This window comes from Pseudorca crassidens, chromosome 2 (genome assembly GCF_039906515.1).
Source record: "Pseudorca crassidens isolate mPseCra1 chromosome 2, mPseCra1.hap1, whole genome shotgun sequence".
NCBI classification, from domain to species: Eukaryota; Metazoa; Chordata; class Mammalia; order Artiodactyla; family Delphinidae; genus Pseudorca; species Pseudorca crassidens.
The window spans coordinates 53073308-53096938 of record NC_090297.1 but is presented as its reverse complement, the minus strand read 5'-3'; the positions used below and the strand labels follow the sequence as shown (position 1 = coordinate 53096938).

The 23631-nt window shown below is 33.9% G+C and overlaps 1 protein-coding gene across 6 annotated transcripts in view; it reads left to right on the top strand.

Moving 5' to 3' along the window:
* The window catches only part of DOCK7 (dedicator of cytokinesis 7), a 208106-nt gene that overhangs the window by 182282 nt on the left and 2193 nt on the right, over positions 1-23631 (top strand). For 3 of the 6 annotated variants that reach the window (XM_067726373.1, XM_067726376.1, XM_067726378.1), the window contains 8 exons: positions 2149-2280; positions 3839-3853; positions 11973-12098; positions 13654-13743; positions 13857-14093; positions 14448-14591; positions 15782-15888; positions 22286-22453. In XM_067726373.1, the coding sequence (XP_067582474.1) occupies positions 2149-2280; positions 3839-3853; positions 11973-12098; positions 13654-13743; positions 13857-14093; positions 14448-14591; positions 15782-15888; positions 22286-22453 (1019 nt within the window). Of the gene's footprint in view, positions 1-2148; positions 2281-3838; positions 3854-11963; positions 12099-13653; positions 13744-13856; positions 14094-14447; positions 14592-15781; positions 15889-22285; positions 22454-23631 lie in introns of all 6 variants that reach the window. The other 3 variants (XM_067726374.1, XM_067726377.1, XM_067726375.1) reach the window with 2 other exon arrangements.

The following is a 23631-nucleotide window of genomic DNA, read 5'->3' as shown; positions in this document are numbered from 1 at the left end:
TAATAGTCTGTCACTTCCTCCAGTGTTTTTCATCTGCTTGTTTGTGAACCAACACTTAGTCTGTAAGAGATTTTTTTTTTCTTGCTTTACAAAACTTTACCACCAAACATTTTCTAAAACTTTAAAATTTAAAAAAACCCCAGCAAAACAGAAAGCCTGTGGTACTCAGGAAAATTATGGCCACTCATCCCATTGGTTGCATAGTGAGTTCTATTAGGTAGATATTGAAGTGGTATCAGGAGCTTTATGAACTACATCCTAGATCCCTTGTCTGATCTACCCTACCATGCTATAACTCTAATCCTTGTCCCTCCCCATCTGTATGTGAAGAATTAAAGCAGTCATGTGGATCTGAGATGGGATGTTTGTTGGAGAAGGAAAAAACAGCCAGCCAAATCCCTGCTTACTTTCTTGAACCATGGTGATTACGGTCACCTGCTTTCTGTGAGTTTTCTGCTGAGTGTTTAGTATCCCAGCACCAAGGTTTGGGAGACAGTGAGGTTCATGTTAAGGTAAAAGGGAAGCTTGAGGTAATATACAGTGTTTCCCACCTTCCCCATTGTACTATTATTAGGAATTGGTTATTGCTTCTCCTGGCCTTAACCCTCCCCAGAAATATATTGGTTATGGGTATAGATTTAGAAGGCATACAGTCAGAATTCAGATCCTGGCTCTGCTACCTTAGTAGTTAAATCACTTCAGGCACAAGTTACTCAACCTACCAGTGCCTCACTTTTCTTAACCGTTAAATGCATCTAATAATAGTACCTACTTCAAGGAATGTTATCAGGGTTAAATGAGTTCACCTATGTAAAGTGCTTATCACAGTGCCTGGCTCCAAGTAAGTTTTAATGTGTTTGCTATTATCATCTTCTCATCATTATTGGCATTTAGAAGCAATTCATTTAATAATGATTCTGAGACTCAAAGAACGTTAGGCATTGGTCCACTGTAAAATTTCTTGTTTTTGAGGACCTTGATTGTCCTGATTCCTACCCCGGATCTCTGTTCCTTGAGTTTCAATTTAAGTGATCTGAACTAGCAGGGAAAAAAAGTTTTTTGGTATTAATGGAATATTTTAATAAATATACATTCTCTATGTATATGTGTTTAATTTTAATAATTCACAGCAGTGAATTTAGATTGGGGTACAGTGGCCTATATTACAGAAGCCTATATTTTGCAAGAGCATATAATTGTGAATTTCATTCTTTTTCAATTAATCTATTTAATATTAAGTAAAATAATTACTGGGCATTTTAGTTACACTAAATATACTTTACTTTTACAGCTACATGTTGCTTAAATATACTCTTGTGAACTGACTAGAAAATATGAGAACCATAGGTTTTCCCTGGGAAAATAATGTTTTCTGATGTGTGAGGCAGTGGGAACTCAGTGGCTCTTGGAAAATACCTCTCCTTTCCTTCACTACAGCCATGAATCCATTACTAAAGGCAAGAGAGTGGGTAGCAGTGTAAACACGTTTTGTCCCTTACTCTGATTATAACCAGAGCAACCCTTAGTCACCTACTGACCAACTATCCCCTACTTGAGTAAAATCTGGTGGTTCAGAACCTTCTTATGTTTTGTTAAAAATCAGAGATTTTTCCATAGGAGAGTTCCAATAAGATTTCCTGTGCCAATTTAATATTTTGGAAAAGTTAATAATTTTAGTGTCCTAGGAGGCCACAGGTTATCTGATATTTGCGTATCTGTGACCAGTGTAATAATTGGGTTTCTTTATTCCTCTGCTCAGAATTAGTTTCTGCAAAAGTTTACGTGCGTATATGAGGACACACACATACACACATTTATTTTAGTTAAGTAATTACTGGGTAGATAAAAGCAAAATGTCCAATTCAAATTATATAGAAATATAAATATGCATATATTATATGTGTGTATTTTAAATGCACAGACACAAACACACATGCATACATATCCATTCATCTATCTAGAAGAGATAATATTAAATTGTGCAAAATTATTTTATTAGGCCTTAATCAAATTAAAAATTAGTAGTGTTTGTTTTTATGTCCTATTGGAAAACAGTAGTATTGTCTTAGTAGAAATATTGTGAGTTCATAAATTGTAATTCACTTTCTTATTGATGTAAAAGAAAGCAATATCTTATTATTCTTATAGGCTGGCATGTATGAAGCAGTTAACGAGGTTTACAAAGTACTTATTCCTATTCATGAAGCTAATCGGGATGCAAAGAAACTATCCACGATTCATGGTAAACTTCAAGAAGCATTCAGCAAAATTGTTCATCAGGTAATGATTGTACTTTCTAGCTTCAGTATAAATGGAGAAAACTGTCTACAAGCATTAGTGTTGCTATGTACTAATGTCAAACTAGATGTCACGAAATGACCATTTTAATGAGGTTACAAATGAACAGTGTCAAAATGATGGTTCATGGCCAAAAGCAAGACTCATTAACAAAACTGAGTTTACCTAAAGTAGATTATGATCATCATAACCTTTCCACATAGCTTCTCTTTTTTTCCTTCACTTTTTTTGAATTTTTACTAGTTGCTAAATTTGTTTTAAATTGTGAGTTATTTTCTGTTTCACAGTGTGGGTTATAGTTATGAATCTGATTTTTAAGTTGATTTCTATTCATTTGCTGCCAAAAAAGTTGTTATGTTTAACTTTTTATTAAATGATGTGAAAGTTTAATAAACTCCTAATATTTTTAATGATTTCAACTGAACTTTTAACTGTTTTTCCCATATATTTTTATTCAATCATCCTTTGACATATTTCTAATATGAAAATAATGTTTAGTGAAAATAATGAATAAATGGTTGTCATGTTTATTCAGTTATAATAGTATGACTTCAGTACTTGTTTATAGTTCATGGAATCCACATATTATCACTAAAATTAAAATTAAAATAAACTTGGTTTAGAAATGAAGTAGACTACCAGCAGTTGATTTCCCTGAAGCTGAGTCACTGGCTCCATTGAAATGCTCTGAAGTATCCTGTCGAGGCTCCTCTTTCTCCACTTTTCTCTTCCCTTCCCTGTGCTACCCATGCTGTTGTCTGCTACTGCCATCATCAAAGAAGGAAGTGGAGTACTGGTTTTCCACTTTTTCGTTCGGTATTAGTCCTACTTTATTGTCTGTCAACTTGACTTCCTCTTTCTTGCCATGGACTAAGCTGTTCTGGATGAATTGATATAATCTGAAAAATTTTAAGTCTTAAATAGGGCCACTATACTGTTAAGCCAGAATTTTATTATTGTTTACTAAAATGTTGAAGTTGCAAAAGATCATTAGGATTCTTGATCACAACAGTTGGGTCTTTTTATAATCAGTTGTACATATACTGTTAAGGAAATCTCATCCCAGCTTCCAGACCTATAAATTGCAAATTACACATCAGGTCTGGAACATCTAGAGCTAGTAGCTTCCAAGAAACTTTCATCCATTTGTATCAAAGACATTTGAGTGAAATTTCAATGTCTATTCCAATTTACCTGCGATACTTCAGTGAAGTGCAGCTCACATTAGTTAGGGATCTAATTTAGACACAAATGAAACAAGTAGTTGGCTTTCTTTCCCCCAAATTTGTACTTTTCACTTATTAAAGTTTTAAAAGGTGAAATTTTAGCTTCTAGGTTTTGAACAAGGAATTTATAATATTATCACAGGTCTTAAGTGAAGGAATATGGTGTTTAAAGTACCCTGGTGTTTTCTATACGAAGAAGAATTTATGGTATATGGTACCTTACACTACTGAACTTCCTTTGGCTTTTTTTTGTTCTTTTTAAACAGTTTTTTTTTTTTTATGACTTTGCCCTTTTTTTACTTTTTATTATACAGAGTACTGGCTGGGAGGTAGGTAATGTTTTAGTTAGTTAAAGACACTAATAGATTGATTTGATCAGATTTCTTATGCCAATGCTTTGCCCACATGTGCTAGCTGTGGGCGTTCTGTTGCTGTCTGCTGTCAACTGAATTCATTAACCAAAGAAATTTTGTTAAAATACTGTAAGTTATGTTAAGAAATTTATTATTAAGAGGTTGTAGGCAGTGCATGGAAATCCATATGTTACACTAATGAGATTCTTTGGTAAATGAGCCACTTTGTCATCACTTAGTTTGTTTTTATCCTTTGGAGCATTTTCTTTCATCAACATTTACACACAAATTTCTTTTTTTAACCATATTGTTTCACCTCATTTTACAGAGGTCGATTTATATGTTATTGCTCAGAGGTGTAAATAAAAAATATTTCATCTGATCTAAGATGCCATCAATTGTAAGACATCCCATTATTTTCCATGCCTTTAAGAAACAAAGAAAAAAAATACCCTGTGTGTTAAACTACAACATCCTATCAGTTGAAAGATGAATGCCAACTACAGAGATACTAAAATATGGGCCAGAAATGTGCATCTTAGAATTGATGAAAGAATGTGTTAATTTGATCTTGAGTCACTTCACCTTGAGTATAAGCACTACTGAGGAAAGAAATTCACTTTTGTCATTTGAATTTTGTTGGAGGGAGGGATAAAGAGATTGAGACAACTGGAAATTTAATTTGACCTCATATTCTGACAATGTTTGATAATTAGTGTTCGATGAAGACTATGTGTGCTTCCTTTTATGGAGTCGTTAGGCTCATGAAGTTATATATAAGTTAAATCTTACCTGAAAAGTGCCAGGAAGAATTGATTGCCTTTGTTTTCAATCCTTCTGTAAAGGAAAGAATTCTATAAAATTTAAAATTCTACAAAATAATTTATTTTGATGAGGTATAAAACAAGGTATTAATAAACCAGGTTTATTTAAAGCTAAATATATCTGTAAAGTTTTCTGCTTTGCCTCTCACTTTGTAGTCAGGTTTATGTTGATTAAGCAGCTTAGGCTTTCTCTGTTTGGTTTTGCATTTCAATCCTTGTTTTAAGATCCAACTAGAAACCTTCAGAATAAATGTTATTATTGCATTCTCTTCCATTTCTGAATTAGTTGCCACCTTTCGTTTTTCTTCAGATGAAGCCAGTACAGTTACATCTACCTTAGTTCTCCAGATTAAATGTGTGTGACCTTATTAATACCTAGTACAGAACCTCTCATTTCTGTGGCTCAATTAAGACTTATATAAAGAGACTTTACATGGTTATCTATGAGTGATAAAGTTCCTTATGGATTTCCTAACATGAAATGGAAGTAGGTGAAAAGTAGATAAAAGAAGATACATTGAAACCTCTGAGCAGTTTATTACTAGTCTGCTTGATGCTAAATCGACCCCTGAAAGGTATAATTTTCACTGGTTATGATATTAATATTCTGTCATCATGTTTATTGCATGGTAAAAGTCGCACAGACTTTATTTTCTTGTTTATATTCTTGTCACTACCTTTCACTGGACCTTTAGCTTTGTAGCTTCTAAAATTGTTGCACGTTTGTTTTTTGCTTTTCCCTTGTAAAACTTAAATGGATGCTTGCATTTTAAAAATATGTTTGCTACCATTTGCTGCTTATTTGTTTTGAAATTTCCCTAATTAAAATGCTTCTGTTTTCTCTTCTCTCTTGCCCCTGGTTGCTGACCCTACTCCCTACTTTTACTATTGTCTATTGTGGTAAGTTCCTATCTTGTGAATATTTTTCTTTTTGACTCTGGGAAAACTTCAGTAATTTCATTTTTTCTAAAAGCTACGTTTCCTAGCTAATTTCCTAGTATTCTCAAAGAACTCTCACTGGATTGAGATCCAATAAGGATAACTGATACACTGTAGAAAGGCTCTTTGAATTGATACTCCCTCCCTGACTTAGAGGAACGCTATCTGGGCTTATATATTAGCATTGTATTTCATTTTTTACCGTGCTCCTTGATTTGGTACAAATTATTTGAGTTGGCAAAGCTTTTTAGGGCTGTGTGTGTGGGTTTGTGTGTGTGTGTAAAAGATAACTCTAAAACTTGATATTTAGCAATTTGGTAAAGTATTTACCATCCAAAATAACAAATCATGAACTCTTCTTAAATCATGGTGATCTGCCAATTCCAATATCTTAATGACTGTTTAGTATTTACCTTTATTTTCTCTTCCCAAGCCCATTTATTTTTCTTAAAATAATAGGAAATAGAGCTTCCCTGGTGGCGCAGTGGTTGAGAGTCCGCCTGCCGATGCAGGGGACGCGGGTTCGTGCCCCTGTCCGGGATAGATCCCACATGCCGCGGAGCGGCTGGGCCCGTGAGCCATGGCTGCTGAGCCTGCGCGTCCGGAGCCTGTGCTCCGCAACGGGAGAGGCCACAACAGTGAGAGGCCCGCGTACCGCAAAAAAAAAATAAATAAATAAATAATAATAATAATAGGAAATAAAGTATGTTTAATAATTTCTCTCTTATGATTGCATTTTAAAATTACTTTTAGAAAAAAGAGAAATATTGAATTTCTGTATGGAAACTTACAGCCATTTCATATTTTGTGTCTATATATTTTATTTTAAAAGATACATTTATCCATTTATCAAATAGTGAACAATTTGTATTCAGAAGTAGATTAAGGCAAGTTTATATTTTTCAGAACAGTCATTCCCCAACCATTGATAACATAGTCACATAATACTGTCTCCATTTTTTTTCCTTAAAAGATTACAACATATTTCACCATCCTAGGGGAAATATCACCACCCTAGTAGGCATATATTATAGTCTCCAGAAAGGCTTGAGAAGGTGGGCTTAGCTTTTTTAAAATTCTCTCTACTAAATCACTAAAGAAAAGTGGCGTACCCTAATTTATGAGATTGAAGCATGCAAAATAACTGGATCATAACTCTTGTTGTTGTATTTGATGTCCATCCAATATTTTGGTTTTTATATGCTGAGAAATACTAGCCATAGTTCTGGTGCAGTGGCTTCTGTTGAATTTTTATAAGCCTTAATCCACGCTAAAGCTGCGTGAGATAAATTAACTCATCCAAGCCAGTAAAAGAGCAGAATGAGAAACAGCAAATTTTAATAGGTGATTGGGGAGTGGGGGGCTGAAAGAAGGGCATGAAAAAAGTTCCAAGAGCATAGTCAAAACAAGTACTTTTACAACAAGTAGTTGAGTGGAAAAATGTGACACTCTAAAGAAGAAACTAGACCAGTGTAGGTATAAAACATCCATGACTGTTTACCTCAGGAAAGGTGAAGAGATGAAGTTAGATATGAAAAATGTTAAGGAATTTAGGGAAAGTGAGAAGAGCTTCTCTGTGAGGAGGTACTTTCTGATAGTTGGTGACTCCCTAATAATTGGTATAGACCCATGACTGAGCAACTGATGATGCTGTACCACTGGTTAGGTTTGCCCTTTATGTTACTTTTGATGAGAAAAAGATACAGACAGCAAACATTTACTTTGTAGATGATACTGGACATGATTTGTTTTTTTCTGGACTAGAACATATAATGGTTAAAATTGAACTTTTGATAAGAAATGCAGTAGGATATATCAGAAGCATATATCTGGTAGGTAAACCACCAACCTAAATTTCATACTGCAGTTTACAGGAAGGAGATGCAAACATGCAGTAACAATTACAGTAGAGGACAGTGTTGTAATATAGAGGAAGACAAAATACAGGGAGGGAGATACCCAGTAATTCTCAAACAGTTACTCAAGGAAATTCTCAAAAGTTCTCAAGGAAAGCATCAGAGAAGCAAAAGATGGTTCAGAGATCATACTTATGTTCTAGTGTCTGTATACCAGTACATAGAATATGGGGATTAAATAGCTTAAATAAGAGCTTGGACTCAGGTGTCAGATATATTGGGATTTAACTCTCAGCTCTGCCGCTGACTAGCAGTGTGACCTTGGGCAAGTTACTTTTCCTCATCTATAAAAAGAGGGTAAAAAAAATGGTATCTCGTAGTCGTGGTAAGAATTGACATAACTCATGTAAAGTGGATAACCAGTGTCTAGCACATAGTAAGTACTTTAAAAATGTTGGAGATTATTATTTTTATTGTTGTTATATCATCGTCATCATTATTATCATTACTGTTACTTGAAATCTTAACACAATTTAGCTGTGAAATCTAAGAGGTGTTATGTTCCCTGGTCGAGATCTGTGATTAAATAAACTGATAAAAGTATATGTTCTTAAGAAGAATAAATCTAATAGAAGAGAAGGAGATTACCACTGTGTGAAATACTGGTATGCCTATCTGGCAATCAGTTAACTTGAAGGAGGTGTTAGCAAGTCCAAGCTCTCTGCTTGCCACACAACAGGCCAGTAAATCGGGAGATGAGGTGTTGAGGCAAGGAATAGCGACTTTATTTGGAAAGCCGGCAGATGGAGAAGATGGTGGACCTGTGTCCCCAAAAACCATCTTATCAGGGTCTGGATGCCAGTTTTTTTATAGAACAGAGATGGGGAGGAGGTGATGAAGTAAAGTGAAAAGGCCATTAGTTTTGCAAAATATCTCCTGGCTTAGCCAGCATCAGGGAGGGCATGTGTTAATTTCTTCTTTTCTGCAGCCATTCACAGGTGGGCAGGGTCAGATTGTCTCCCTGTGAACTGAACAGAGGCACTTCAGTTTAACATTCATGCAGAGGGTCAGGGTTCCTTGAGGCAGGCCATTATGTATGATTATAATAACAAGAGCAACAAAAAGCAAAGGTTAAAGTAAAAGATCCAACATGGAGTCAGAAGCATAATGGAAAGCTGTGGGTGAAGATGAAAGAAGTTTTAGAAGTGATGTCATTGTGGAAATATACAACTAGCCCAACTGAATGTTTCCTGCTAAATAAAGATAAAACTAGAAAAGCCTTAAGATAATTTGTCATAAGCAATTTCACCCACTAGAGACATGGATAGATGCGTAGAAGGATTTCCTTGTCTGGGGCATAGTTTCATCAAATACAAGAAGGTGGACCCAGTAAGTAGAACTGCTAAGGAAGAACAAATTGGAGTGTGGGAATGATGGGAAGTTCAGAAAGAATTCATGACATTAAAGGAAGGTAATGCTAGAAAAATATAGGCTAGATTGTAGGAAAGTGTACTTTTTTTTAATTCAAAGGAAAAATGGGTATCATCCTGTGGTCCAAAACTCTGAAGAGGAAATAAGATGAAGTGATGTTTTTCTTGAAGGTACAGCTATATGATTAGTCTTTCATGAACATGATAGAGTCAATTGTTTTACACTCGAGAACTCTTCGTAAGTTGAAAATAAATTTAATCACTGTTCCCTCCTCCACGTCACTACACACACATTCATTTTCAATTCCAGTAACTCCTCTCTGATCTTATCTCTGCTGACCTTCTTCCTCTTGCACACTTTGCTTCAGCCACTCTGGCCACCTTCCTATTCTTCAAACACATGAGGTAGGCTCCTGTCCTAGGACCTTTGCACTGGCTCTTTCCTCTGCCTGGAATGTACTTCCCCCAGAAGATCCACATGAATAACTCTCACACCTCCTTCACATCTTTGCTCAGATGTCACCTTTTTGTGACACCTGCCCTGACCACTCTGTTTTGTTCACTGATTTATCACCAATGTCTAGAACAGTTTGCTGACACATAGTAGGCATTCAGTAAATATATGAATGGATGAATGGTTTCCCTCACATACATTCTGTTTAATGACTTTTTTTCCTTTCCTTCCCTCCCATATCCACTTAGCCATTCTTTTAAGTTGTAGAATCCTGCCTGTGTGTCACCTCTTTTGTGACCTGGCTCTAACAAGATTTATCTTTCCTTTCTCAATACACTTTTTATTATAGCATATAACCCTTTGTATTGTAATTATTTGAATACATTTTTTACTCTCTTGGGGAGGTCTTATTTATTTTTATTTTCCTGTTCCTGAGGATGAACAGTGGCTAACTCATTATAAGCACTCAATAATTTTTTTTTCCTGAACTGAATGTCAGTATGAGAAAGTAAATAAAAAGAGTTTAAAATGGCTGCTCAGTAACTAGTTCAGTTTTAAGTTGCATTAATAAAATTTAAGTCGACATCCAGGGAGGCAGTGAGCCCACTGATCTCTACACTGATCAGATCACATCAGCAATATTGTGTTTATTTTTGGGATACCACACTTTAAAAGGTGGCATTGAAAAACTAATAAAATGAAAACAGCATAGTAATTCCTATCATATGAAGATGATTGAGAACTGGAAAGTCTAAGGGAAACAAGTTCTGATAGCAGTCTTCAAATATTTAAATGATCATAATATTGAAGATTTAGAATAGGGTTTAAAATTGGAACACTCTGAGGGGAATACAGCCAGAATAACAAATTTTAATATTTGTGATTTTAAAAAAATAAATAAATATGTACATTTATGGCATTTTGGGAAAAAACAATCACAAATTGTTAATTTTCTCAAATGCCTTTTTTATTTTCCAGGTGGTGGGGTCTTCATTTCTTGATTATATCAGAATTTGCTATTATTATATTGTTCCATTGGCTTATTGATGGTTTTAAACAAAATTTTGATTGAATACATTTCAATCAAATTCAATGAATACATTGAATCTCTAGAGAGATTTCATTTGCTATAGAAATCAGTTAATTTTTATGTCTGTTAAATTTTGAAGCGACTGAAAAATTTTTTATTAGCAGCCTCAAGTTTCTTTAGCTCAAAGACATTTTTATTTAAAACTGTATTTCTTCTGGATAAAAATGTGGCGATATGGGGGCTTCCCTGGTGGCGCAGTGGTTGAGAGTCCGCCTGCCGATGCAGGGGACGCGGGTTCGTGCCCCGGTCCGGGAAGATCCCACATGCCGCGGAGCGGCTGGACCTGTGAGCCATGGCCGCTGAGCCTGCGCGTCCGGAGCCTGTGTTCCGCAGCGGAAGAGGCCGCGACAGTGAGAGGCCCGCGTACCGCAAAAAAAAAAAAAAAAAAGTGGAGATATTTTTAGTCACTGTATTTTTTTATTATTATTATTATAAGGCTGGAAAATTGAGGATCAGAATTTTCCATTTTGCTTCATTATCTGTTTCATTTGTAACTTATTTTACATACCCTTTTGCCTTTGCAATAAGTCAGTATAGGAAAAATAAGTATCAAACTTACTAGGCTTAAAGAGAATTCAGAGGTATATAAACACTCACGTATGGCTGTGTATATGGGCGCTACCCCAAAATCCTTCTGAAACATCTTTGTATCTAAATTGTAAGAATTGCATAGAAAGCTTCCAAGTATTTTATCTTTATTGAGGGAATTTGTTTTCAAATGTGCTGTGTAAGAGTTCAGGTGACCTTAGTGTACATTGTACTTGGGATGAATGTGTGGTTAATGTATGCAGTGGGTGGTTTGGGGACTTTAGAAAACCAACTCTTCTCAAATTTTTTTTCTTTTTATCTTTCATTTATACATTTTTTCCTTTCTATTCCATTTTTAGTTACTCTTTCACATATCAGTATTTTTATCAGCAGAGGGATACTAATTGTAAATATTTTGCTTCAGTGCTTCTGGATGGTCGTGACATTTACTGACCGTCTGCTCTGTGCCAGGTGCTATACTTGGCTCCTAACTTTTACGATCTCATTTAATATATGTAAAGAGATAATATAAAGGCTAATGGAAACTAAAAATATTAGTGTTGTTTTTAAATTTAACTTTAGTATGCTCTAATTTCAGGATAATTAGAACAGTTTGTTTTATACCAAGCAACTTTTCTTGCAATAAGGAAAATGAGTTAATTTATCTCAATTGTATGGACATAAAAAAAAAATAGACCTATGTGAGGACATCACTTGGTACAGTCCCTGAAAAACATATGCCATATATGATTCGGTAAAAGCCCTAATGGCACAATGTTATTTGTTAGAAATAATGAAAAAAAGAATATTACTTTATTTTACTTTCATTTGAAAAATAATAAAATACTGTAGTTTTGAATTAAAACTTTCGCAATGTGTTGAGAATTTTGTACCATAGCAATCGAAACAAAATGTGTAAAACAAAAAGACTTTGTATTAAAGTTTCTTTATTTTCCTACACCTAGGATGGTAAGCGGATGTTTGGCACCTATTTTCGTGTTGGTTTTTATGGAACCAAGTTCGGGGATTTGGATGAACAGGAATTTGTTTACAAGGAGCCTGCAATAACCAAACTTGCAGAGATATCTCACAGATTGGAGGTGAATGCTGTGGTGGTTCACAAAATGTCATCTTTAATTTGTATTTTCTGTGGTGAATAGTCTTTCAGATCCAGATCTAATCATTTAATAAGCCAGATCCTGCCAAATAAACTACTCCTTTAGAATTAGGATTTTTGATAGGTACAGTAATAGTCTTTTTCAAATCTTTTATGGCAACAGTAAAATAATATTAACTTGATTTTTTTGAGGGTCTATTTTCACACATATTTTAGAAATCCTATATCTTTCAGAATTACTGTGATTTGTGGAGAAATGTATAGTATTATCCACATTTTGAAAAAGGTATAAGGTATTAATGGAACTAGAATTAGAACCCAAAGGTATTTCTGACCCAAGTACATTATCTTTTTGGCATAACTGATACCCAGTGAGATAATCTTTAGAACTTAAAAGCTTGAAATTATACTTTAAAAACACTGCTTAGAATCCCTTAACCTTTATGCAGCTACTTAATTTTCACAATAAATAATTAATTTTATGTTTATGAAACTAACCAATCTTTTCTGCTATAGTTATCCTTTCCAACTTTTCTCTGTTCTTGGTTCTCCAAGTGTGGTCCATGGACAGAATCTTTACTGACATCACCTGGGAGGTTGTTTGAACTGCAGAATCTCAGACCTTACCCCAGACCATCTGAATCAAAATCTGCATTTTAACAAGATCCCCAGATTATTTGTATAGACATAAGAGTTTGAGAGGTAGTGCTCTAGGCTAGTTTTTATTCTCAGCTGATGTTAATTTCTCAATATTGTATTCTTATTGGTGATTTCACAGGACTCAACTTCCATAAATTGGTTTAAGCTGGACTTTTTGTTTTTCAAGAGCCTATTAAGTAAGTCTTGGGAAATATTGAGACAGTATTTCCCAAACTTACTCAGTCATAAAAATTATCTTAGAGGGAGGAGTGGCTGTTCTCCTTTGAGGATTGAGATTTAATTTTTCCTTTTGAATAGCTCCATCCCTTGCCCATGCTCCTACTCAGTGTCATATGGAAAAGTCAGTACATTCTTGACCCAGGGTTACCTTTTCAAAATCTGAAATTTTACAAAACTTCAACAAGTCAATGCTTTTATTTGAATATTCTGGAACATTACATTAATAATTCAGAAAAATGAATGGTTGCTCATTGACTGCAAGAAATTAGGCTACATCAAACTCAATAAAAGTTAATATCCTATACATCAAGTATAATGAATTTCTTTTGTCTCTGCTTTCTATTCCCTTTTTGTTTGTTTTTTTGAGGACCTCTTGTGGAATCCTGTATTTTCAGTGGTGAATTTTTTTTTTTGTATTTTGTGTTATTTAAAATGAGTAAATGGGAATAATATCAAATAAGTATGGACTAAGGCCATGCTAATTTGATAGACTAAATTTAACTTTTGTGAATGCAAATAATTATTATTTTGTAATTATTGACATGGTTGTACAAGAACTTACTAAATGGCCTGATTTTGCTCAGGAGTCTCCCTCAGAGACCTCCTCTGTTTTCTACTACTGTTAACTTCATGTGAAAGATTTCTTTTTCTTATTTTAGGGATTTTATGGAGAAAGATTTGGAGAGGATGTGGTTGAAGTAATCAAGGATTCTAATCCTGTAGACAAGTGTAAATTAGATCCTAACAAGGTATGGTTGATTAGACTGTAATGACACATAGGTATATCTTTGAGACTGATTTTTTTTGGGAAAGACTGAATGATGATTTCACAATGAAAATGAAGAACTTTTTCCTTTCCCAGGCATATATTCAGATTACCTACGTGGAGCCATACTTTGACACATATGAGATGAAGGACAGAATCACATATTTTGACAAAAATTATAATCTTCGTCGTTTCATGTACTGTACACCCTTCACTTTAGATGGTCGTGCCCATGGGGAACTTCATGAACAATTCAAACGGAAGACCATTCTGACTACTTCTCATGCCTTTCCTTATATTAAGACAAGGGTTAATGTCACTCACAAAGAGGAGGTAGGTCTCCAAATAGGGAAATAGAAATAGTGGAGCAAATACATTGGAGCCATGTGAAAACAATGTGGATATAGCATTGTGTATCATTCCTCACGTGGTAACATACTAGAACTTTACCCATTTTTAAGTCATTAATTTTCAGCTTCTTTTCTAAGTCCCTAATTCACCCTTCGCTTATGCTTTAAAAGGTTGATTTTTTAATTTTTTATTTAGTGATCCAAATTTTGGAATTTTATTATTAGATAATAGTTTACAATTGGTCACCACTTTTTTCTTATTTTAATTGATTGTGTATAAAGCTCACTAAATATTTTTCAATCAATACACTGACCTAATAGATGTTATTTGACCCAGATCATCTTAACACCAATTGAAGTTGCTATTGAAGACATGCAGAAAAAAACGCAGGAGTTGGCATTTGCCACACATCAGGATCCAGCAGACCCCAAAATGCTTCAGATGGTACTCCAGGGATCTGTAGGCACAACAGTGAATCAGGTTGGAGCATTTGCTAATACTGTGCGATTTAAGTTATAAATGGAATTTTGAATGATTTCATTATTATATTTTACAGAGATCACAAATAAGTGTCAAAGCAAGTGAAAATATGTTAGAAGTAGTTGCAAAAGTTAAACTGAAAAACAAAATTTTTAGTATAATCTCAGTTATTAAAAAATTTTCACACCTGCCTTTTAAACTGCCTGTTTTTCTAACTATCTGTTCTGAAACATTCTATTAAGAAGGGATAGATTTCACTCAAAATGGCCTTTCCTTTAAAAGCTTGTACTGAAAGAATGTGATCTAAAAAGAAGGGCTCATTTTCAGAGCTACATGTTCCATGCATGTGTGTGTATCTACTCTCTTAGATACTCCCTGATGTTATCTTCTCCAGGTCTCCTTCACAGTGAGCTGAGAATAGTAAATAAGTAATGTGAAATCATTTTGAAAATTTGAATAATGTACATACACAAGATATTGTTGTTTTGTCATATGCAGATTAGAAGCCATCCCCATTATCTCCTTGTAATGGGTTCATTCAGCTTTTTTTGCTGATGATTAGTGAGTAGTCCAAGGTAAGGGAAAATCCAAAAAAGCTTCAAGTAAGATTTCATGTAATATATCTTACCTTTTTTTGGGTTAAAGAAATGAAGCCAAAAAATGCCCTACCAAAACTGGTATGAAGATTTTAAGACCTTTACCTCCTAAAAGTATACGTGATTTGGAGGTTTTACTTCCAAATGACGTAACTTACAAAAGATCACCTTTAATTCACAGTATTAGGAACACATTTGGAATGCTGAGGGAAGCTGTTTTAGTAAAATCAAGTGTCTAATAATCAGTGGACTCACAACTGATTGTCACTAGCCTGACAACTTTTATATCTAGGATAAATTAAAGAATATAAAAAATATAAGGCAGAATACATTAATGAATACAAGAGTCAGTCCTCTAGCTCCTACTCTTTTTCTTTGAAAAATGAACTAATAAGTTAATTGCTGTGGGCAAGAATATAGATTTGACATTAGGAAAAACTAAAAATGTATTGTCAGAATCCATCTCTGAAAAGTTTTAATATAGGCATAGACATATATGTATCAAGCTTAGTGCTAAGAAAAATGGTTTTGGCAAATTCTATCTCTGTGAATATATAAAAAACAAAAACACACTTTTATTTTCTTATTTTACAGGGGCCTTTGGAAGTTGCCCAGGTTTTCCTGTCTGAAATACCCAGTGACCCAAAGCTCTTCAGACATCATAATAAATTGCGACTCTGCTTCAAAGATTTTACTAAAAGGTATTCAAGGTTTCCTACATAAAGATATTCAAATTGAGACTGTCCAATACACAGTTTGATGTGAGAGTCTTCAGGGACTATTGAAAAGAGAAACTATAGGAAAATGGTTCACAATGAGAGGTTGTCTGTGTATAACTTACTATGCCTTATGTATGTATATCCCTGCCCCCCAATACTGTGTATAATGCCATGTTTTAAATTTTAAAGATTAGAAAAGCCTAGACTCAGGAAATTTTTTCAACTTGAAACTATTATTAGTTTAACATTTAACTTGAAAGCTGTTATTTATTGTGAACATTCAATGTGAGAGTTTCTGTTTCCTTTCCCTCAGAAAATATACAAGCAGCAAACTTGGAAGCAAAAAATTTACGTTCAGATCTTATCCTTATCATTTTATGTCTCTTTTCCAGGTCACTTAATCATTATGATCCTCAGTTTTCTAATGTATGAAGTAAGGATAATAATATTTACCTCATACAGGGAGGTTGTGCAAATTAGGTGAAATAATCCATGGTGTCAGGGTCGCCAAGAACACCCCCAGTTTTGATGATTTGCTAGGAGGACTCACAGGACTCAGCATGTAGTTGTAGACCTGGTTATGAGTTGTTACAGTAAAAGAGTGCAAAGTAAGATCAGCAAAGGGAAAAGGCACAGGGGGTGAAGTCTAGAGGAAACCAGGTATAGGCTTCAAAGGGTCCTCTCCCAGTGCAGCCACATAGGAGGTGCTAATTGTTCCAGCAAAGAGTTGTGGCAGCATATGTGAAATGTTGTTTACCGGGGAAGGTCAGTAGAGACTCAAGTGCCAACCAGTATTTTTATTGGAGGCTGGTCATGTAAGCACCTTTTCCCTGACAGGTACCAAAATTCCAGACTCCCAAAAGGAAAGCAGGTATTTAGCAGAAACTATAGTGTTTGTATAAATAGTTCAGGCACAGTGAGCCACTCTTATCTTCTGGGTATGATAGGAACCCTTCCCAAATCCAAATTCCCAGACAGTAACCAAGGGCCAGCCTTCAAATAGGACCTAAGGATAGCAGGCTCAGGCCTGCTGTTAACTCTTTTCTTCACAAATAATACTTGGCATGTAATAAATAGGTATTCAGTAAATACTAAATTTTGGAACAATAGGGGAAAATAGTCATCAACTTGATACTGATTCCTGCTTTACTAACACTATGAGCACAAAAGAGGGAATGATAATTTACTTGATGATGTCAGGGAAGATTTCACACAGGAATTAACATTATATATGGACCCTGAAGGATGAATATTAGTTTTTCAGGCAGAAAAGAGGGGGGAGGGTATACTAAAAACAAACAAAAAAACCAGCATGAGCAAAGTTCAGAATCTGTTCTGAGAAAGATGAATAGTTTAGTGAAGCTGGAACTGTGCAATCTATGAAAACAAGTAGTCAAACACTGGGAAAGTAGGTTGTAAGGCCCTTGTGTACCATTAAGTAAATGACTTGTCACTTAACAAAGCAGCATCAGAACCATAGTCAGAATCCAGTCTTTGACTCCCTATTATGGTTTCTCTTATCAAATTATGAACTGTGGTTTCCCTTATCAAATCATTCATTGAAAGGGTTTATTGGGGTAGACAGAATTTTACTTTATATCAGTTTTGTCGTCAGGAAAATATGAGGCATGCTAACTTGTTCAAGTCTCTTGAGACAGTATTTTCCTTATTCTCACTGCAATAGCTGCCATGAATTTCTGTCAGTTTCTCCTGCGTGAACATGGTAAATGTCTTTTAAAAACTTCAGATAGCTTCATTGGAAGTCTGGGATTTTATAATCTGATTATTGAGCTAGACAACCTTATAGGTTTGGTTATAGGATACATAGCTCCTAATGTATGGTATAGATGAGCTGCCATAGTAAAAGAAAGAAAGCTGCTTTGTACTTGTAGAATTGACTGACTTCTATTGGGACTGACATATACACACTACTGTATATAAAACAGATAACTAATGAGGACCTACGGTATAGCACAAAGAACTCTACTCAATACTCTGTAATGGCCTATATGGGAAAAGAATCTAAAAAAGAGTTGATATATGTATATGAATAACTAATTCCCTTTGCTGTACACATGAAACTAACACAACATTGTAAATCAACTATACTCCAATAAAAATTTTTTAAAAATTGATTTCTAACATTAATTTTATTATTTGGGAGGTTTCAAATAAGAACCAAAATATCCCTGCTGTGCTTGTGAGCCAGATGATCTTGAAACAATACATACTTCTTTAGGTCATAGACATTTAACAATAGATGCTTATTTTCTTGCTATTATTTTGGAATTTTTATCATGACTACGATTCTAAAACAAATGTCCTCCTCTTTGTGTATATTTAGTATAGGGTAATGAAGTCCTGTAGTCTGCAGGTCTTCTTAAGGGTTACCACAGAGAAGGTTTTCTCCTTTTAAATTACAAAAAGGAAAAAAACAAAACAAACTACATGATATAAACCTTACAAGTCATAGCCAATACTGCCTTTTTAATTTTTGTGTGTATATATTTTTATGCCAATATGCATATATATTTTACCATAGTTCAGTTATAATATACATATTATCTTAAATTCTTATTTTTCAATTAAAGTTAAAACTGTTATTCTAATAGTTATATTATCTCATCAAATGTCTGAATTTATGTTGAATTTAAGTGTGGTATAGTTAACAAATGTATCGTTTTTCTTTTGTTGAATTAAAATATTAAGCATGAGATGACTGAGCCAAAGTACATAAACATTTTTATTGGCCCCTCATATGTAGTCTATTCCAAAAAGGTTCTAAATATTAACAGTGCCAAGAATGCAAGTGTACTAGTCACAGTACACCTTACTTTAAGTAATGCCATTTAAATAGGGTGTCTCTTGTTAATCAGTTTAAATGGTACTTCAGTTTGCATTCCTTTATTCCTAAAAACAATAAACACTTTTTCTTGTATTTACTCTTTATATTTTGGGGCTTAGCATTTAAAACTTGTTTTCATTAAATCTTGAGTAGATTCAAAATAGTATTTATAACATTTGCTATTAAAGAATAGGGAGAAAAAAGTCATGTACCTGCCACCCAGCTTTTAAGAAATAGAGCATTATCATTGCTTTGAGATCCCTCCTCACATGCCCTTTTCTGATATTATCACCCTCCCTTCCTTCAGAGGTAACCACTACATGAATTTCATATTTGTCATTTTCCTTATTGTTTTCATAGTTTTATCATAAATGAATATATCCCTATTACACTATTTAGTTTTGCATGTTTTTTTAACTTTTATAAATGGAGTGTACATATTCTTCTGTGACTTGCTATTTTTAATGTTTGTGAGATATTGCTGTAATAAATGTTGCTTTATTTATTTTATATGTTTCATTGAATGGATGTGCCATGATTTATTCATTCTTCTGTGGATGGACATCTTGGCTGTCTCCTGGTTTTTGTTTTTTGTTGTTTTTTAGTTACAAAGAATACTATTCAAATATTTCTTTACCTACTTCTGGAGGTACAAGAGATAGCCTAGGGCTTATATACCTAAGAGTAGTGTTGTTGGTTCATAGGTTCTACTTCAACCAGATAATGTCACATCTTTTTCCAAAGTGTGAAGCCAGATTTACATTCTCACCAGTAGTGTTTGAGAGAGTTCTTATTGCTATGTAACCTCACTAATATTTGATATTGTCTGACAGTTTTTTACCAATCTTGTGGGTGTGAAATGATTATGTGATTATGGATTAAATTTGCATTTCCCTGATTACCAGTGAGGTTGGACATCTTGTCATGTGCAAGATGTAAAGTTGTATGTTCAAGTTATTTTTGTTTTTGTTTTTGTTTTGCCATTTCCTATTGGATTCTTTTCCTTACAGATTTCTAAGAGTATTTACATATTCTTGGATATGTAATGCTTTATCATTTGTAAATATCATAGACACCTTCTCTGAATTTGGGGCTTAGCACCTTTTTTTTAATAAACAGAAGTTGTTAACTTTAATATAGTTAAATGATTCAGTCTTTTCTGTTATGACTATTGCTTCTTGTGTCTTAAGAAATTTTTTACCTGAGGTCAGAGTAACATTCTATGTTGACTTCTAAAAAGTCAATATAATGGTATCTCTAAAATTCAATATAGCCTAAACAAAAGGGCAAGAAGGCAAAAAAGGCCTTTTTACTTTTTAAAAAAATCTGCTTAAATTTGATTTTTGTATATGGTTCAAGGAAGGGATCAGTTTGACTTTTGTCTGTACTGGTAACTGAATATGATGTAAGATAGGGGTCAGATTTCTGTTCCCATATGGATGTGCAGTTGACCCAGCACCACTTATTTCAAAGATTACCCTTTCTCCACTGCTTTGCACTATTACACATCAAGTGCTCACTTTGTGTGCATCTGTTTCTAGGATCTTTGTTTTCTTCCACTGTTTACTTATCTCTCCTTAAACTAATATTACGGTGTTTTAATTACTGCAGCTTTATAATAAACTTCCATATATGATAGAGCAGTTCCTCTCATTTTGTTCAAGGACTACTTTTGGCCCTTTTCCTTTTGATATAAATTTCAAATTTTAGAATCAATATATCTCTCCCTCTACCCCACCCCAAATAATAACCTGAATCTGAATCTATAGATCAACTGGAAGAGAACTGACTCTTCCAGTCCATGAATACGGTATACTTCTCCGTTTACTTAGATCTTCTGAATGTTTTTTTTTTTAATTTTTTTGTAGAGGGCTTACGTATCTTTTGACTTATTCTTTGGTATTTAATATTTTTATACTTTTGTTAATGGTATCTTTTAAAATTATATTTTCTGTTTGCTGGCATACAGAAATGTAGTTGAATTTTATATGCTTTACATGAGAATACTGCCAAATTCACTTGTTAATTCTAATAATTTGTCTGTAGAATCTCTTTCTTACAGTAATGTTTAGGACCTCCATTACTGTGTTGAATGGGGATAGTGATAGAGGACATCATTTTCTTGTTTCTGATCTAAAAGAAATTTTTTCGTCATTGAGTATAATGTTTTCTTCATGTTTTTGTAGATATTTTTAATTAGGTGAAACAAGTTCCTACCTGTTTGTTATGCTAAAAGTTTATCATGACAAATTTTAAAATTTTATCAGGTGGGTTGTATGTGGGGAGTAGGGATGTAATATGGTGTTAGAACAGTTTCATAGTATTTTGTTTGGGAGTTTTGCAACTGTTTTCATGGGTGAGATTGAATTACAAGTATTTTCTTATAGCCCCCATTAGGTTTTGGTATCCCAACCTTGAAAAATGAGTTTGAAACTCTTCTCAGGAATAGTTTTTTTTTCCCCCTATACCCTGGAATAGTTTATATACTCTGGAATAGTTGTGTTACAAAGGGATTATCTGTCCTTAGAATGTTTAGTAGAATTTGCATGTTTATGTTTTCTTTGTGGGTAGATTTGTGATTTGACTGATTTGATGGTTTTAGCATTATTCATATTTTTGTTTAATAAATTTTATTCATATTTGTTGCTTAATGTTTTTGGTAATTGATGTAGAAAAGTAGAATTTCATATTTATTTGCATTAAATTGTACATAATATCCTCTGTGCCTTTATAAACTTATGCTGTATTTGAATTTATGTCCCATTTTTTATTTCTAGAAGAGGATACTTGGCCTTTTCTCATTTATTCTTGCCAGAGCTTAGTCTATTTTTTTAGATTTTTCTGACAACCAACTTTTGCATTTTTTAGTATAGAGCTATCATACTTTAAAATTTTATTCCCTTCCTTATACTTTGAGTTTATTCTGTTCTTTTAAAGTTGCTTGTTAGCTCTTCAGTTTTAGTCTTCTTTCCTTAATATAAGCATTTAAGGCTATATGTTTTCCTCTAAGTATCACTCTAGCTGCATTCTACAAGTATTGATATGTATACTTTTTTTAAAACACACTTTTTCCATTTATCTATTGGAGTCCAGATATTTTTTCTTAAATATCTGAATAAGTTGGATAAAAGATATTATCAGATCTATTCAGTTGTTAAGAAACATTTATTTGAATAAAGGCAAACCACTGTACGAGACGCCATTGTTGCTACATAAATGAGTACGGTTACATCCCTTAAAGAACTTTTAGTCTAGTGGTGATATGTGAGGGAAAAAAGGGTGTCAGATTTAATATTAAAGTATATATAATTTTCAACTGTGAAAACTGGAAGCGGATGTTAGATTTTAAAGAAACTCTGTTGATCATCTGTTCCCTGCTTTAAACCTAATTGCAAGAGAGGATGTTTTACATACAACCGAAAAACTCAATGTCCTTGTCATGGTGAATATATATATATATATATATATATATATATATGCCTGCCCTGAAAGTATGCCACAAGAACTCTTTTGATAACACACTGTTTTTCCTAGGTGTGAGGATGCCTTAAGAAAAAATAAGAGCTTAATTGGGCCAGATCAAAAGGAGTATCAAAGGGAACTGGAGAGAAACTATCATCGCCTTAAAGAGGCCCTACAGCCTCTGATAAACAGAAAGATCCCTCAGTTATACAAGGCAGTATTACCTGTTACCTGCCACAGGTATGCTTATTTTTTCTATTACTTTGGATATCTTCAGAAAAATGAAATCTGCTTTAACTATTTAAAAGTGAATTTATTTAACTTTTTTTTTTTGAATTTATTTAACTTTTATTAAATGGTTTCAAATATTGTCTTCTGAAACCTAACAAGTTCAACTTATGTAAGCCTTTCATCATCTATACCTGAATCAGCCTACAAGATAAAAGTCAGTTCTTTCTGTAATAAAGAGAATAATAAAGTTGTTTTAAGAACTCATACTAACCAGGAAACCACACATAAGTCTGGCCTCCTAGAACTGTTCCTTTTAATGTCCTGTCACACTTTCTGGTATTTCTATGAGAGAATTTGCTAGAATATACTTGAAGCCAGGTATTCATTTCCTTTATCCCTGACAGTAAATAGTATAGAGTATGTTCTTCTAGATTTGTATTAAAACAGATAACCCCACTGAGTATCAAGACGACTTCACTATTTTTCTTCACTTTCTAATTGTGACAAATAAAATTAGAAGTGGAAGTAACCTGGAATTTTCTACAACTGACCATAATTCTACTTGAGCAGATAATTTAATCTTAGATTTCTCCTCTGTAAAATAATACCTTGAAGAGGTTGTTGTGGAAATTAAATGGCATGTGAAGTTCCAAGGACAGTGCTTATCCTTTTAACCCCTGAATTCCAGACAGGGCATGTAAACTGCCTTCTTTGCATTTTGAAATCCAAATGTACATACATCTATTGAATTGTTGTGGCACCAGTATTTTATCACACTTTTCTTTGAATTATGGCAGTGAAGCTATTAAATTGTACTTACCTGATCAATTAATATTTGGAAGGTCTTTGAAGTTGCTTATATAAATGGAATGTAAATGCAAAGTATAATATACTACAGAAGAAAGTTTAACTGGCTATTTGATCAAATGAGAATATTCCCTGTTCTTCAGTGATCTAATATTTGTGTACTTCTAGGCCTCTGAAAATGTATACCAAGTGCCTGCTTGATATGTCTTGTCCCCTACAGGGAGCATGTAGACAGACCATCTACAGGAACAGGAGACGAGGAGGCCTGTTTTAGATCCTTTCTCTGGCAGAATATATTATATTTTGCTTCCATCATCCTTACAGTGATGCAAGACACCCTGGGTGGTTTCCTCTTGAAATTCTTGATGGGAAGCAACTCT